Consider the following 16,358-nt stretch of genomic DNA (forward strand, 5'->3'; position numbering starts at 1 on the left):
AAACATTTTCACCCTTTAGCGCTTATGAAAAGTCAAAAACCGTCAAACAAAGGGAGAAATTCAATGAATATCATTGGAAATTTCTTCCTCTTTCTAACCATATCATTATAATAGACATTGACTGATAGTTTCCCAGTTATCGACGTTTATAAAAAATATCGAAAAATCTTTATATCTTGAAAACTAAGGTCGATATAATAAAATGTTACGATAAATTTTTTTTGCAAATTTAATGTAGATTCTATGGTTATACCAATGAATAGGTATGTATGGTAATTTCATGAGGCTCAATACAATTTTGAACTGTTTTCTGTTCACTTCCTCCCTTATTAATACTATAATGAAGGAAAGAACTGGCTTATACACGCACGGGATAGGAAAATTATGTTTGACGCATCATCACGTCTGAACTACTGGACTGATTAACTTGAAATTTTGCATACAGATTCTAAATTAACAGATGATGTTTATAGGCATATTTCAATTCTTCAAGGTTTCATCACGTCGAGTTTTAAAATAGACCCTTGCGAAGCACGGGTTTCCTGCTAGAAAATATAAAAAAAGATAATGATATACAAAGTCAGACTGTAATAAGGAAGAAAATGTTGTAAAAAGTAAATAGCGTTGCAATAGTATATAATTTATTGCCACTCTATTTACTTTTTACAACATTTTCTTCCTTATTACAGTCTGACTTTGTATATCATTATATTTTTTTATATCTTGTATCCAGCACTTTAAGGAAAAACAATAAATTTTATCGCTTTTCAGGCCGTTACGAGTTGAAAATTTTATTCTCCTTTTTTCTTTCGGAAAACCCCTGGATTAATAATTGGGTAGTAACGTTTCCACGAAAACGATGGCTCGTGAAATATGAGGTAGTATGCAATATAACGTGAAATGTGAGGCCTAGTTGAGGTGATAAAGTTATGAATGAACAGTTCTTAAAATGATGTGTTTTATCACATTGTAGTTTTATATTTAGAATTAAATCGTTATGACGTCATCAAATGATAATGTGAAAATTATAATGATGCAAAAATAATTCAACCTTAATTTGAGCAGCGAAGAAGAAACAAACAATATAATATAATAGAATGACTGCCTTTATTTTTGACCTAGGAGGGAGAAGTTAGGGCAAGCCGGCCCTCTCTTACACTCAAATCGAAGATTCCCCCACAATTGAAGATAAAAAAGCATGACCTTAGAAACTTTTGTTCGAAGCCTTTAACCGATGATGACTCAATTTGTCTGCCAAAAATGTGTAATAACAGTTCCTATATCCTAAGAAAAAAGTAAAAAATTCAACTTTCAAACCTCTATGGGCTGGTTTCCGAGCTCGGGATTTAGCTAAGTTCTAGACTTTAAACAGCTGGAGTCGGAAAATTGGCTTTCCAAAACGGGGCGTAGTCGCAGTCCACGTTCAAATTAAATTTTGAAAAACTAGAAAACTTAACACAAAATGAAATAGAGAGAAGATACTGTAAAGTTTCAGCTATTTAGAATTATTTAGGAATGTTTCATCTCGTTAAGGGAAAACATATAAAATATTATAGAGCTTAGAAAATGAAGATTTTCATGAAAACTGCCACTACGCCCCGTTTCAGAAATCCAATTTTCTGATTCCAGCTGTTTAGAGTCTAGAACTTGGCTAAATCCCGAGTTAGCTCGGAAATCGGCCCTAAGAATTCACATGCAAAATTTCAAGTTGATTAGTTGAGTAATTCAGACGTGATGATGCGTCATTCGTGTATTTCCTATCCCGAACATGTATGAGCCAGCTCTTTCCTTTATCATATTAAGCGAGCAATCTCTTTATTTTTATATCTGGTTATTTATTAATATTTATATATTGTTATTCATGTTCAACGGATCTCCAAAACGGCTCTAACGATTTTCACGAAATTTGGAACATAGTAGGTTTATGGTATAAAAATTCGATTGCACTAGGTCTCATCCTTGGGAAAACTCGCTGAGCGACGTTAGAAGGATAATTCATCCTTGGCTAAAACAGCTGAGACTTTCGTCGTCTGTGGATGGTAAAAAATTGAGCGAGTGATTCTGTGGAAAATCAAAATATCGCATCCCCGAAATTCATAAGCTGACGTATAGCCAGCTGTGAAATGTAAACACGATCATTTAAGAGAATAATTATTGTTACAGATGGAATTAAATAGAGAATGCATTTATTCAAATGCTAATAAATATATAATTATTATTAACGAAAATCCGAAATAAATGCTGTAAATCACCCCGAAGACATCTGCCACTGCAGACATTGACAACAGGGTTAACAGCTAGATGGAAAATTCGATGAGAACTCCTATCCAAACATTAGTTGCCAGCCCGTGAATCGAACCCGGTACCTCCCAATTGCAAGTCAGGAATGCTTACCCTTACACCAAACTGACTATCTCTGGATAGCAGCGCTCATTTTATACGGAGCCATAGCGGCCAACCAGTTACAGATGGAATTAAATAGAGAATGCATTTATACTAATGCTAATTAATATATAATTATTTAGGATTTTCGTTTATAATAATTATTGTGTTCTGTTTATGAATGAAGAAAAATAACGAACGAAGCTCGTTGCCCTGATATTAGATAATAAAACGAGATATAATGGAACTTGAAAACTTCTATTTTGGAGCTTATGTCCCAATAAAGATAAATTAATATGATATGGTTTTCGTCAGTACACGACCTACCCTCAAGGAAATCATCTCACATTTCAAAAGTCGTCAGATGTTTTGATAATGTTGATATAATACCTCTCAAACTTTGTTAGGCTCTCAGTTGAGGTTAGTAGCACAAATCTGACAGGGAAGAAACTCAAACCTCCCTTAGCCAGAGGTCAGACGTGATATCTCTCATGTGGTGTGCGATTTATTTATAAATCAAAGGAGTAGGTACCTATTTCCTCCTCTCTCTTCTTCTTCTTTTCCCTCTTCTTCTCCAATCTATAACTTCTTCTTCTTCTTCTCTTCTTCTTCTTCTTCTTCTTCTTCTTCTTCTTCTTCTTCTTCTTCTTCTTCTTCACCTTCTTCTTCTCGCCCTTATCACGTATCCAGTCTCACGTAGCCAATACATGGAGCAAAGGCAAACCACTCCTGTTGAAAGCCAACATCGATACATGCGATAAACCTTCTGATCTCGACTGAATTTCTTGACCTTCTATTTTTCTTCTCCACCTCCTCGTCCTCCTACTCCTCCTCCTCCTCCTCCTATCATCCTCCTCCGCCTCCTCTTACTCATCATCCTCTTCTCCCCCTTCATCATCTTCCTCTTCCTTCTCTACCTCTTCATCCTTCAACCAATGCTGAGAGAGAGAGAGTTCAAAGTAGTCTATAATCGCACTCTAGACAGTAGAAGCCGGTGTGTAGATCTTCCAATATTCTTGCTCCATCATCAAGTTTATACTTTAATTAGTTTCTCCTATTTTCGCCTAATTACCACGCTTTTCTTCGGCATCTTCTTCCCCATCCTGTTTTTTTCTTGCTCTCTTTTCTTCTTCTCCTTCTTCCGTTCTTTCATCTTTTTTTTTGTTCTTCTTGGTTTTAGACATGGTTGTAAACTCCTACATCTTTCCTATTCTTTGCATCGTCTCCCTTTCTCAATTATTGGAGTTTCTCCTCATTCTTCTTCCATATGACTTTCATCTCTTCCTTTCATACGTATACAATTCTACTTGTACAAGGTGCGCCAGAGAAATTCACTTATTTGAAAGGTCTATAAAAAACAAAAGTACTTTAGTTATTGTTTGAATCTTTTCTTCATATGAGAATGAAATATCCCAATTTTTTTTTCATGCGTTCTTGAAAATGACATCAGATTAATGGCGACCCCCATTGCGCATACACTGGTTAAATAGAGAATGCATTTATACTAATGCTAATTAATATATAATTATTTAGGATTTTCGTTAATAATAAATGATTGTGTTCTGTTTATCAATAAATAAAAATAACGAACGAAGCTCGGTGCCCTGATATTAGATAATAAAGGAGATAAAATGGAATTTGAAAACTTCTATTTTTGGAGCTTATGTCCCAATAAAGATAAATTAATATGATATGGTTTTCGTCAGTACACGACCTACCCTCAAAGGAAATCATCTCACATTTCAAAAGTCGTCGGATGTTTTTGATAATGTTGATATAATACCTCTCAAACTTTGTTAGGCTCTCAGTTGAGGTTAGTAGCACAAATCTGACAGGGAAGAAACTCAAACCTCCCTTAGCCAGAGGTCAGACGTGATATCTCTCATGTGGTGTGCGATTTATTTATAAATCAAAGGAGTACCTATTTCCTCCTCTCTATTCTTCTTCTTTTCCCTCTTCTTCTCTATCTATAATCTTCTTTTCTTCTTCTTCTCTCATCATTTCTCTTTTCTTCTTCTTCTTTTTTCTCTTCTCTTATTCTTCTTCTTCTTCTTCTTTCTTCTTTTCTTCTTCTTCTTCTTCTTCTTCTTCTTCTCTTCTTCTTCTTCTTCTTCTTCTTCTTCTTCTTCTTCTTCTTCTTCTTCTTCTTCTTCTTCTTCTTCTTCTTCTTCTTCACCTTCTTCTTCTCGCCCTATCACGTATCCAGTCTCACGTAGCCAATACATGGAGCAAAGGCAAACCACTCCTGTTGAAAGCCAACATCGATACATGCGATAAACCTTCTGATCTCGACTGAATTTCTTGACCTTCTATTTTTCTTCTCCTCCACCTCCTCGTCCTCCTACTCCTCCTCCTCCTCCTCCTATCATCCTCCTCCGCCTCCTCTTACTCATCATCCTCTTCCCCCCTTCATCATCTTCCTCTTCCTTCTCCACCTCTCCATCCTTCAACCAATGCTGAGAGAGAGTGAGTTCAAAGTAGGCTATAATCGCACTCTAGACAGTAGAAGCTCAGTAGTAGACAGTAGTAGATCTTCCAATATTCTTGCTCCATCATCAAGTTTATACTTTAATTAGTTTCTCCTATTTTCGCCTAATTACCACGCTTTTCTTCGGCATCTTCTTCCCCATCCTGTTTTTTTCTTGCTCTCTTCTCCTTCTTCCGTTCTTTCATCTTTTTTTTTGTTCTTCTTGGTTTTAGACATGGTTTTAAACTCCTACATCTTTCCTATTCTTTGCATCGTCTCCCTTTCTCAATTATTGGAGTTTCTCCTCATTCTTCTCTTCCATATGACTTTCATCTCTTCCTTTCATACGTATACAATTCTACTTGTACAAGGTGCGCCAGAGAAATTCACTTATTTGAAAGGTCTATAAAAAACAAAAGTACTTTAGTTATTGTTTGAATCTTTTCTTCATATGAGAATGAAATATCCCAATTTTTTTTTTCATGCGTTCTTGAAAATGACATCAGATTAATGGCGACCCCCATTGCGCATACACTGGTGAAGTAGACTTTTGAAATTTGTATCCACTCGTTGCAGTATATCAATCGGTATGTTGGCAATGGCGTCACGAATGTTGTGCTCTTGAGGTGTGCTATGGTCCGTGGTCGATTGACATAAACCAGGGAGTTCAAATAACCCCATGAAAAAAATCGCATGAGCTTTGTCACTGAAAAAAATGACCGCGTCTTCAGGCAGGTTGTCAATCAGCATATCAAATGCATTTTGACAGACAACAAAATCGCGTTCAGTCAATTCTTGAACAACAGCCAATTTATAGGGATGAAATTGAAGGTCTTCATGGAAAATTCGTCGAACAGTAGAGTCGGAAATTGCCGTATTCGTTAGTCGAACGCCGGGGGAACGCACATCTGTCTGCCTCACTCTTTCGATATTTTTTGGAGCTCTGATGGTTCCTTGAATAGTGACACTTCCACACTCCCGAAATGAGCTATTTCGCCACACTGCACAGAAAGCAGCTGTTTTCCAGTCCCGACGTAGATCTGAAAGACCTTGTTTGCAGACGACGTCAAAAAAGGGGTTTCTTTTCCGGTCTAGGCAGAAAGTTGTCTCTTTCCAGCCGCTCATGGAAGTAGTTAATAAGTCATCCGCTAGATCGGGCGAGTGTCCACTTTCATCATCAGCTGAAGTTGCATGATTTCAGTTCCAGTTTCGAATCAACTAATTCGCTTCGCAACCAGTTTTATTCAATTATTTATTGTTGATTAGTGCATTCCGAATTTTCAAAAATGCTTGAAGATGACTGTGGTATTCCAAGTGAAATTTTAAAAGAATCTGAAATCCTGACTGCAAATCTTCTACCACTAAAATCAAGGGATAGGTACGATAGCTTAACGAGTATTCTTTATTTTGTATTCTTAATTTATTTTGTCAGCAATACCTGTAGTGTGGCGAAAAATATCGTTCGCACCACGGGCAAAAATGTTTTTCCAGCTCTCAATCTTTTCTAGTCCTCGGCCTACGGCCTCGGACTTGAAAACCGATTTCGAGCTGGAAAAATCTCATTTTCTGCTCTAGGTGCGAAATATACTAATTCCACGACAGAATTGAACTACGGCCAGGAACGAGTCTGTGAGGAGAAATTTAAAATCAAGCGCGGAAGACACGTTACTTTGCAACAACAAAATCTACCATTACAAAAGTAGCTCGCTACTGCGAAGGCCCGCTGTTCTCTAGACCACAGCATGATGGCTACTTACTTGAGGATAAATTTAAGGATAATTTACTTGAGGATAATTAATAACTTGAGAATAAATTTGAGAAATTCCTCCTCTAGATGCGACCCTCCTGCCACTCTACAAGACAAATCCACCGCGTGGGATTTTTTTCAAATAAGTAAGTTTCTCTGGCGCACTTTGTATTTCTAATATTTCTTCTTTCAATTTTAACTATTTCTTCATCACAGAATCTTTAATTTTATCCTCACAGTCCTTTTCTTTTTATTCTTCCAACTTCTCTTATTCAATCTCGTTCTCTTTCTTCATCCTCTTCCACAACTGTTCACTTCCTCACTCTCTTCATTCTTTCTTTTTCGTCACATCCTTTTCTCCATCTTGCTCCACTTCTCTCTTCCCAAACTGTTATCCTATTCTCGAAGTATGACTGGATAAGAGGTGGGGTTGAAATGATTCCCCTCTGAAGTTGAAGGGGTGTTTTCACCCTCCAATTCGGAAATTGAAGATTTCTTGCCAGATTAGCAACTGTCATCCCTTATCCCGTCACACACCCCCAGTATACACTCATTCATTCATTCATCCCTGTTCATACATTTCAGTTGAAGCTATCAGCTATTCTCACTCTCTTATACGCAGGTCCAAGTTATAATTGCAGTATTTGACTAACATTGGTTATGATTTCCTTGTCTATCATTCGACAAAGCAGATAGCGAATGTATCAAATCATAGTGTTGTGTATCAAGTTGAGATGATACTGTATCATAATATTGTATTGATACTGTATCATATTGTGGTTGTTCTTGTTCTATAGTAAGGTATACGTTATAATTGCAGTATTTGATTAACATTTGTGATGCTTTCCTTGTCTATCATTTTTCAAAGCAGATAGCGAATGTATCAAATCATAGTGTTGTGTATCAAGTTGAGATGATACTGTATCATAATATTGTGTTGATACTGTATCATGTTGTGGTTGTTCTTGTTCTTTAGTGAGGTCCACGTTATAATTGCAGTATTTGATTTACATTAGTGATGCTTTACTTGTCTATCATTCGACAAAGCAGATAGCGAATGTATCAAATCATAGTGTTGTGTATCAATTTGAGATGATACTGTATAATGTTGTGGTTTTTTTGTTCTATAGTGAGGTCCACGTTATAATTGCAGTATTTGATTAACATTGGTGATGCTTTCCTTGTCTATCATTCGACAAAGCAGATAGCGAATGTATCAAATCATAGTGTTGTGTATCAAGTTGAGATGATACTGTATCATATTATGTTGATACCGTGTCATGTTTTGGTTGTTATTTTTCTATAGTGAGGTCCACGTTATAATTGCAGTATTTGATAAACATTGGTGATGCTTTCCTTGTCTATCATTCGACAAAGCAGATAGCGAATGTATCAAATCATAGTGTTGTGTATCAAGTTGAGATGATACTGTATCATGTTGTGGTTGTTCTTGTTCTATACGGAGGTACACGTTATAATTGCTGTATTTGATTAACATTGGTGACGCTTTCCTTGTCTATCATCCTTCAAAGCATACAGTGCTATTCTTCTCAAACTCAGCAACGTTTCCAGGACGTTTTCAATTGACATAATCAGTTAAAAAAGCATTCAAGCTCAATTATGAAAATAATATATTATTTAAGAGAATATTTTACTGATGAATGGAATATGATATATTATTTTAAAACAAGAATGCGCCGTTAATATTAAGCCGTGTCCACACAACCAATATTCGACAAACATGTTTGTTGAAACAGTTTGGGCAAACTTTATCATGTTTGACAAACAATGTTTGCCCGTGGCCTGTTTGGACGCGTCACCAAACAAAATATTTGTAAGTGGGGAGAACAGGTTTTATGTTTTATGTTACTGAAAATGTTTGGAGAAACATTGATTTATTTTTGTTAGACAAACAATGATTGTCCAAACGTTTTAAAATGTTTGTCCCTCAGCCCCTCAACAAACATGTTTGCCGAACATGTATGTTCGGTGTGGACACGGCTTTACATACCGGTATCGTCTATAGAAGGCAGTGGCTAGACAGAGAATCGGCAACACTGTTCTCCTACCTTCACTGCCATTATCACATGGACCTCACTATAGCCTACTATACCATACTCATATTTATTCTATTGTAGTTTAGAATGTAATTTAATTTATCGATTAATAAAATCAGAATGTATTTCATTAGCAATTTAATATAAATTATTTTTGAAATTTATATTTACTGTTGTTCTCTATTTCAGATGCACCACCCTATCCAAATGAAACCGGCCGATAGTGAAAATAGAAATGGTGAGTTCGAATACATTTTTCAATTTTATTATCTCTCCTCATTTTTTCAGATTATTTTCTACGGTTTCTGCTTATTTTATGTCTTGTAAGATCGAACTGCCAAGCTCTTTTATTCGAATAGAACGACTCATGAATAATCTTCATGGCATATCTTCGAATAAAATAATGTTACATCATTATTCTCTTCTTGTCATAATTATCCAATCTCAGCTGTTTTCTATGCATGAAATCAAGCCGGTAAACAGCTGTTTGCAGAGCAAATAAACATATGGTTATCATTACAGAATACTCTACTGTAATGAAACCGAATGTTTTCTCTACAGTCGAGTATGTTTCCTAGTTGCGAAATAGGTACAGCAAAACTACTACAAAAAAAAAACACTTTCAGCGCTCCAAGTGGAAGTTTTATCAACTTCCACAAAATACCTGATTCAGAATTTGAAAACTAGGTTATGTTTATAGAATGCATGTAGTAGCTTCAGCACAAGCAGGTAATGTTTTCTATTTTCCAATAATAATTCTTCTTTAGATTATTATGACAGAGAATAGCGTACGTTACTTGGACGTGAATGTCTTTTGCACTCGGCTAACGCCTCGACTAGAAACATCGTTCTCGCCTGCAAAAGGCCCCTTCCCGTCCATGTGACGTAATATACTATAAGAATGTTTTATGAGTCTAATGGTACCAGGTTTACAACTAGATAAAGAGTTCTAGAATTAGCAAAATTGACAAATGTGATTCATCACTTTATCACTCTTATTTTTATTTCCTGGCAGCTTCAAGTTCATCCAACATTCTGTTATTTATTTCAGTTTATCTGTTGTAAACCTTATTCACATATGCCAGATCATTGATGTTTGTGATAAAATTTGAGATTAATGATCATGTTGAAGGAAACAGAAGGATAGGAGATAGATTATTTAGAGAAGTTATTTCCGTCAACTGATTTCGTCATCTTTCTCTTGTCCCTTTCATTCTTCCATCGTTTATTCCAAGCATCTTCTAGCCTCATTTTAGAGATGGAAATAAATTGGAAGTTGCATTTGTTCAAATTCTCATTGATAAATAATTATTATTGAACGAAAATTCCAATTGAATGCTGTAAATCACACTGAAGACTTCTGCTACTGCAAAATATTGACAACAGAATAAACAGCCAGATGAAATTTGATGAGCGCTACTATACAAAAATTATCCCGGGCCGACAAATAATTTCTGTATAGTAGCGCTCAACGAATTCCATCTAGCTGTTTACCCTGTTGTAAATATTCGCAGTAGCAGAAGTCTTCGGGTGATTTATAGCATTCAATTGTGATTTTCATTTGATCATAATTGAGCCTCTTCTTAAATTCTTCTCATTTTCCTATCTTTGTTTCATTCCTCCTTATTATCTCATCGTTTTTTCCAAGCATATTCAAGCCTCTCCTCCTATACGTTTCTCCTTTTCTATTTTTCTACCCCTTCAATTTTCTTATTAGACTTATTATCATTATCCTCTTTCTCTTCTTTTTATTCTCACTCTCATAGATGCCTTTCTTTCTCTTTTCGTGTGAAGTCCACGCTCTAATGACAATGGAGGAAGATAAGATAACAGTGATGCCGATCATCTGCTTTGCCACTGCCTTCTATAGATAATAGCTGATTCAGATCTATCTGATGTGATATAAACTGTTCTTTCTAGTTTGAAATAATCAATCATTTTTATTCGATAAGAGAGTATATTTTTCAATGACTGAATAAGAATTTTTCATAATTGAGATAATATTGACGGTTCATTCTTTTTTAAAATAATCATTTATATGTTATTCGTCAAGAAAATTGATTGTTAAATGATTAAATATTGAATTTTCATAATTGAGATTGAATATTTTGATGATTGATGATACTTTTACATTGTAAGAAAATGATTTGGCAATGTTGCAGAGGTAGAAAAGATATGCTTTGTCGAATGATGGACAAGAATGGCAACACCAATATTAATCGAATACTGCCATTATAATGTGGACCTCACTATAATCGCATGTCCATCAGATGACATCTCAAAGCATCAGTGTCAGTCAAACGCTCAGCTTCCCAACGCACAGGGTCCAGCACGAGCGTAGCATTTTCAAAAGCTGCCATCACACTTATACTCTCTCATAAAATCTATTTATGTTTTCTCCTTGAAGCCTCTACGCCACTGGATTCTGTCAAAGACTTAGCTCAAGATTTTACTATTCTTTTTCTCCTCCTCCATTTGCTTTTTCTTCTTGTTCTTATTGTTTTAGTTCCCTTTCTTTATCTTGTTTATGTTCTCGTTCTCCTTCTTTTCCTCTTCCTTCTCCTCCTCCTCCTCCTCTACTCAAATATAACCAATTTTCTCCATTCCATCATTCTCTAACTCTATCTCACTCTATCGCCCATAGTTCATCCGTTTCTCCCCTTTTCCCATCCCTACTCTCTTTCAAACATTCACAACAATATAATAATTTCCTTCCCAAATATAACAGTCAGTTTCTTCACTCCATCCATCTCACACTCTCTCTCTTTCTCTCTCTTTCTCATTCTTCATTCATTTCTTCATTTTTCTATCTCCATTCTTTCTGTCAAACATCCACAACAATATAATAGTTTTCTCCTCAAATATATCAGTTAGTTTCTCCACTCCATTTATATCTCTCTCTCACATTGAGGGTTAAGTGTAAGAGAGGGCTGACTGCGCCCTAACTTCGCCCTTCAAGGTATAAAATAAAGGCAGTCATTCTATTCTATTCTATTCTATTCTCACTCTCTCTCTCTCTCTCTTCTCCCATTTCCACTCTATCACCCTTTGTTAATCTATTTTTCCTCTTTTTCTATCTCTATTCTCTCTGTCAAACATCCACAACAATATACTGGAAGCGAGAAATATTCAGAAATTTACCAAGCGACAGCCGCGAGGGAAATTCTATTTTGAATCGAGTGTGAAAATGACTGACTGTGCGTCGGTTGGCTTTGGAATAACAAACAATAAACAGAGAGTGAGAAGCAGAGAAAAGTGACAAATAACGCCGTCAGATGGTAGCACTTGTTGTTATTTTAGAGTAGCACAATTCTCAAACACTGGAGCGAGATTCAATTTGAACTGTCATCATCGATTTTAATCGAAGCCTTGATGTTATAATTCATGGGAAATGTCTATGTATATTGGAGTTCTTCTGGTAAAACATTTTTTTACATACTTATCTGAGAAAGAATAATATTGCTGGAATAAATACTGAAATTAATAGGAATAAATAATAATATTGCTGATATAGTATATTTCGTACCTGGAGCAGAAAATGAGATTTTTCTGGCTCGAAATCGGTTTTCAAGTCCCAGGCTGTAGGCCAAGGACTAGAAAAGATTGAGAGCCGGAAAAACATTTTTGCCCATTTTTGCGAATGATATTTTTTGCCACACTACAGGTATTGCTGACAAAAAAAATAAAGAATACCCATTAAGTTATCGTACCTATCTCTTGATTTTAGTGGTAGAAGATTTGCAGTCAGGATTTCTGATTCTTTTAAAATTTCACTTGGAATATCATGGGCGTCATCATCTTCAAGCATTTTTGAAAATTCGGAATGCGCTAATCAACAATAAATAATTGAATAAAAATGGTTGCGAAGCGAATGCTGAATTAGTTTGATTCGAAATTCGAACTGAAATAATGGCGACTTCAGATGAAGAAAGTTGACACTCGCCCGATCTAGCAGATGACTTATTAACTACGGACTTCCATGTAGGCTGGAAAGTGTACTCTTTCCGGCCTAGGCCGGAAAGAAACCTGTTTTTTACATCAGACGAGAGTCGTCTGCAAACAAGGTCTTTCAGATCTATGTAGGGACTGGAAAACAGCTGCTTTCTGTGCAGTGTGGCGAAAAAAACATTTCTTTACATACTTATCTGAGAAAGAATAATATTGCTGAATAAATTCTGAAATTAATGAAAATAAATAATAATATTGCTGATTAATATATTCTTACTCCATAGGAAGGAGGATGAGATGAGATGTGCGAATTATGGACAAGGAAAAAATGAGATGACGGCACAGAGAATGTGTAATGGAATAATAAAAAATGTTTAAATAACGAAAAAGAGGAAAAAGTTCAGAATAAGGAACTAGAGAGAGACAAAATGTAGCTAACAATTTGACTCAAACGATTGAGTGTGATAAAAATATGGGTTGAGGAAGGAATTATCTTATGAGAGATTGATTGATTGATTTTTATTATGGTGTGCTAGGTCTTGATAGACCCATTGCACTAAACAACAGTACAATACAAAACGAATTAACAAAATACAACAATATTCAAATAAACAAAATAAACACAACCTACTTTCAAACAAAATATGAGTATTACACATGATAAAAACAGTTCACTGTGGAAAGTTGAAATATGATTCAATTAGATGTAAATTGTTGTAATAAGTTGATAATAAATAGTAAATAATGATAAACAGAGCCATAGCTACTATAGATAGATAGCCTACTATCTAAAGTAAGCCATGAGAGAACACAATTCTCTAAAATGATCGTGTTTATATTTCACAGCTGGCTATAGGTCATCTTATGAATTTCGGGGATGCGATATTTTGATTTTTCACATACTCACTTGCTCACTCACATTTTCACCATCCACAGCTGTTCCAGCAAAGGATAAATTATCCTTTGATGTCGTTGAGCGAGTTTTCCCAAGGATGAGACCTAGTTCAATCGAATTTTCATATTATAAACCTACTATGATCCAAATTTCGTGAAACTCGTTAGAGCCGTTTTCGAGATTCGTTGAACATAAATAACCAGATATATAAATACAGAAATTGCTCGCTTAATATAATAGGATAAGATAATTATAAGTAGATAATAAATATAATGTTATGAAAAAGATAGAGGACAGAATGAATGAGGAATTCTGCATACATGATAAAGGAAATGAAAAAAGAGAAGGAATGAATGCAGAGAGAACCAATGATTGAAAGGGAAAAAGAATAGAGGCAGACAAGTTGACTAAAAAAATTGATGTGAAGATTGATTTGATAATAGAATAAGAAAGAGCATTAGAGTTCGAATATGAATAATAATGAAGGAAATTTGTAAGGAGAAAAAGGAGAAACGGAAGTAATCAAAAGTAATTTGAAGGAATCAAAAGTGGAGACAAGTGTTGAATTCTGAGATTCATTTAAAACAGTCTGCATTCCTTATGAAAAAGCACCAACGCAATACTGACTGTTGAAAATGAATTTCGTCTTTGAATTCTAGTTTTCAACAAAAGTTTCAGTACTCGACTTCAGATGTCAGGGCTAGGGTGGGAGGTAATAATGGGGGGAAATGCGAATTTGAGGGTTTCCGGGGGGTTGAAGAGGGGGGTAAAAAGCGCAGGGAAGGGGTGAGAGATGATAGGGGTGGGGGAGTGGAAGTGCGCATACAAATTTTAATCGTAGAAGCAGCAATTGCCCAATTATAAGTTGTTGATTGCGAATGGGAGATAACTTGTGGCTTGGAGGAGCGGTAGGAGAGTCCCTGGGGGGTAAATAAGAGGAGTGAGGGTGGTGGGGGTGGTTTGTAAATCTGGGAAAATTAGAGAAAGTTCGAGAGGAAACGAGTGTTGAAGAGTGAGTGGTTGTGTTGAATGTTGGAAGTTGAGGGTTGATGGTTGAGGGTTGAGAGTTGAAAGTTGACAATTGAAAGTTGAGGATGGTTAATAGTTGAATGGTTAGGTTGAGAGTTGATAGTTGCTAGATGACGGTTGAGAGTTGATAGTTGATAGATGACAGTTCTTAGAAGAGAGTTGATAGTTGATAGATGACAGTTCATAGAAGACGGTTGAGAGTTGATAGTTGATAGATGCCAGTTGAGAGTGATAGTAATAGATGACAGTTGATAGTTGATAGATGAAAGTTGATAGTTGATAGATGAAAGTTGATAGTTGATAGATGAAAGTTGATAGTGATAGATGCCAGTGAGAGTGGATAGTTTATAGATGACAGTGAGAGTTGATAGTTATAGATAACGGGTGAGTGTTGATAGATGACGGTAAGAGTTGATAGTTCATAGATGCATTTGAGAGTGGATAGTAATAGATTATAGTTGATGGATGAAAGTGATAGTTGATAGATGACGGTTGAGAGTTGATAGTTTATAGATGACGGTTGATAGTTGATAGATGACGGTTGAGAGTTGATAGTTGACAGTTGAGAGTGGATAGTAATAGATGACGTTGATAGTTGATAGATGAAAGTTGAGAGTTGATAGTTGCTAGATGACGGTTGAGAGTTGAGAGTTGATAGTTGATGGATGACAGATGAGGGTTGAGAATTGATAGATGACAGTTAAGAGTTGATAGTTGATAGATGACGGTGAGAGTTGATAGTTTAAAGTTGAAGTTGAAAGTTGATAGATGACAGTTGCAAGTCGAAAGTTGCAGATTGATAGATAAGGATGAATGAGAGTTTGAAGTTTAATTTGTGTGTTGTTAGTTGAATGTTGGAAGTTGATTGTTCATAGTTGATAGTTGGTAGTTGATAGTTGGTAGTTGATAGTTGATAGTTGAGAGTTGAAGTTGAGATTGAAATTTGATAGTTGATAGATGACAGCTGGTAGTCGAGAGTTGCAGAATGACAGATAAGGATGAATGAGAGTTTGAAGTTGAATTTGAGTGTTAAGAATTGATAGTTGATAGTTAATAGTTGATATTGTGTTGAGTGTGAAAGTTGATTGTTGATGGATGACAATTGATAGTTGAGAGTTGATAGATGACAGTTGCAAGTCAAAAGTTACAGATTGAAAGATGAGGATGAATATTAGAGTTTGAAGTTGATTTTGAGTGTTGGAGTTGAAAGTTGATTTTTAAAAGTTGATAGTTGACGGATGACAGTTGAAAATCGGAAGTTGAAGGTAGTTAAACCAAATTATCGTTTCACACTTATCGGAATCGGCCGTAAACTAACAGAAAGCAAACCGAACCGAACCGAATGTGTGTGAAACTAGCCATAGTGGCCAGTCTAAGAAGATCAGTAGAACCAACCAGTCAGATGATAAAGGGAAGGAATTAAAAATATGAAGAAGAATATATACTGATATAAAACCATAAGAAGGTAAAGGAGAAGAAAGGTAACACAAAACGTATCGTACAAAAAAGGCACGATTCAGCATTTTATAAAAAAAATCTGACAACATCTGGAGCAAAAGTAGTGTCTCGTGTGTTGTAGTGGAATTCACTGTCAGTATTGGTTAGGTATAAGAAGCAGTGATTTTACTTATGCTGACAGCTGACAGAATGTAGTGAATCAGCTCATGATGTGCAGCTGGAACGTGCCACATATATTGCAATAATTCTATGAGCAGATATACTTTGGTTGTCATTTGTGATGTGCCGCATGTGTGGTATGCAACATGAGGCATGAAATACAGATCGTATTTGAGATATGAAAGTGCTGCAAGCCTCATTTCTTACCGGTGGCCT

The 16,358-nt window shown here is 35.7% G+C and overlaps 1 protein-coding gene across 1 annotated transcript in view; it reads left to right on the forward strand.

The window, feature by feature from the left end:
• The window catches only part of LOC111055953 (CUGBP Elav-like family member 1), a gene marked incomplete in the record, with an annotated part of 852,529 nt that overhangs the window by 652,744 nt on the left and 183,427 nt on the right, over positions 1-16,358 (forward strand). Inside the window, 1 exon segment of the mRNA XM_039429833.1 lies at positions 8,843-8,891. Coding sequence (XP_039285767.1) covers positions 8,843-8,891 — 49 coding nt within the window.

Source organism: Nilaparvata lugens, chromosome 5, assembly GCF_014356525.2.
Source record: "Nilaparvata lugens isolate BPH chromosome 5, ASM1435652v1, whole genome shotgun sequence".
NCBI classification, from domain to species: Eukaryota; Metazoa; Arthropoda; class Insecta; order Hemiptera; family Delphacidae; genus Nilaparvata; species Nilaparvata lugens.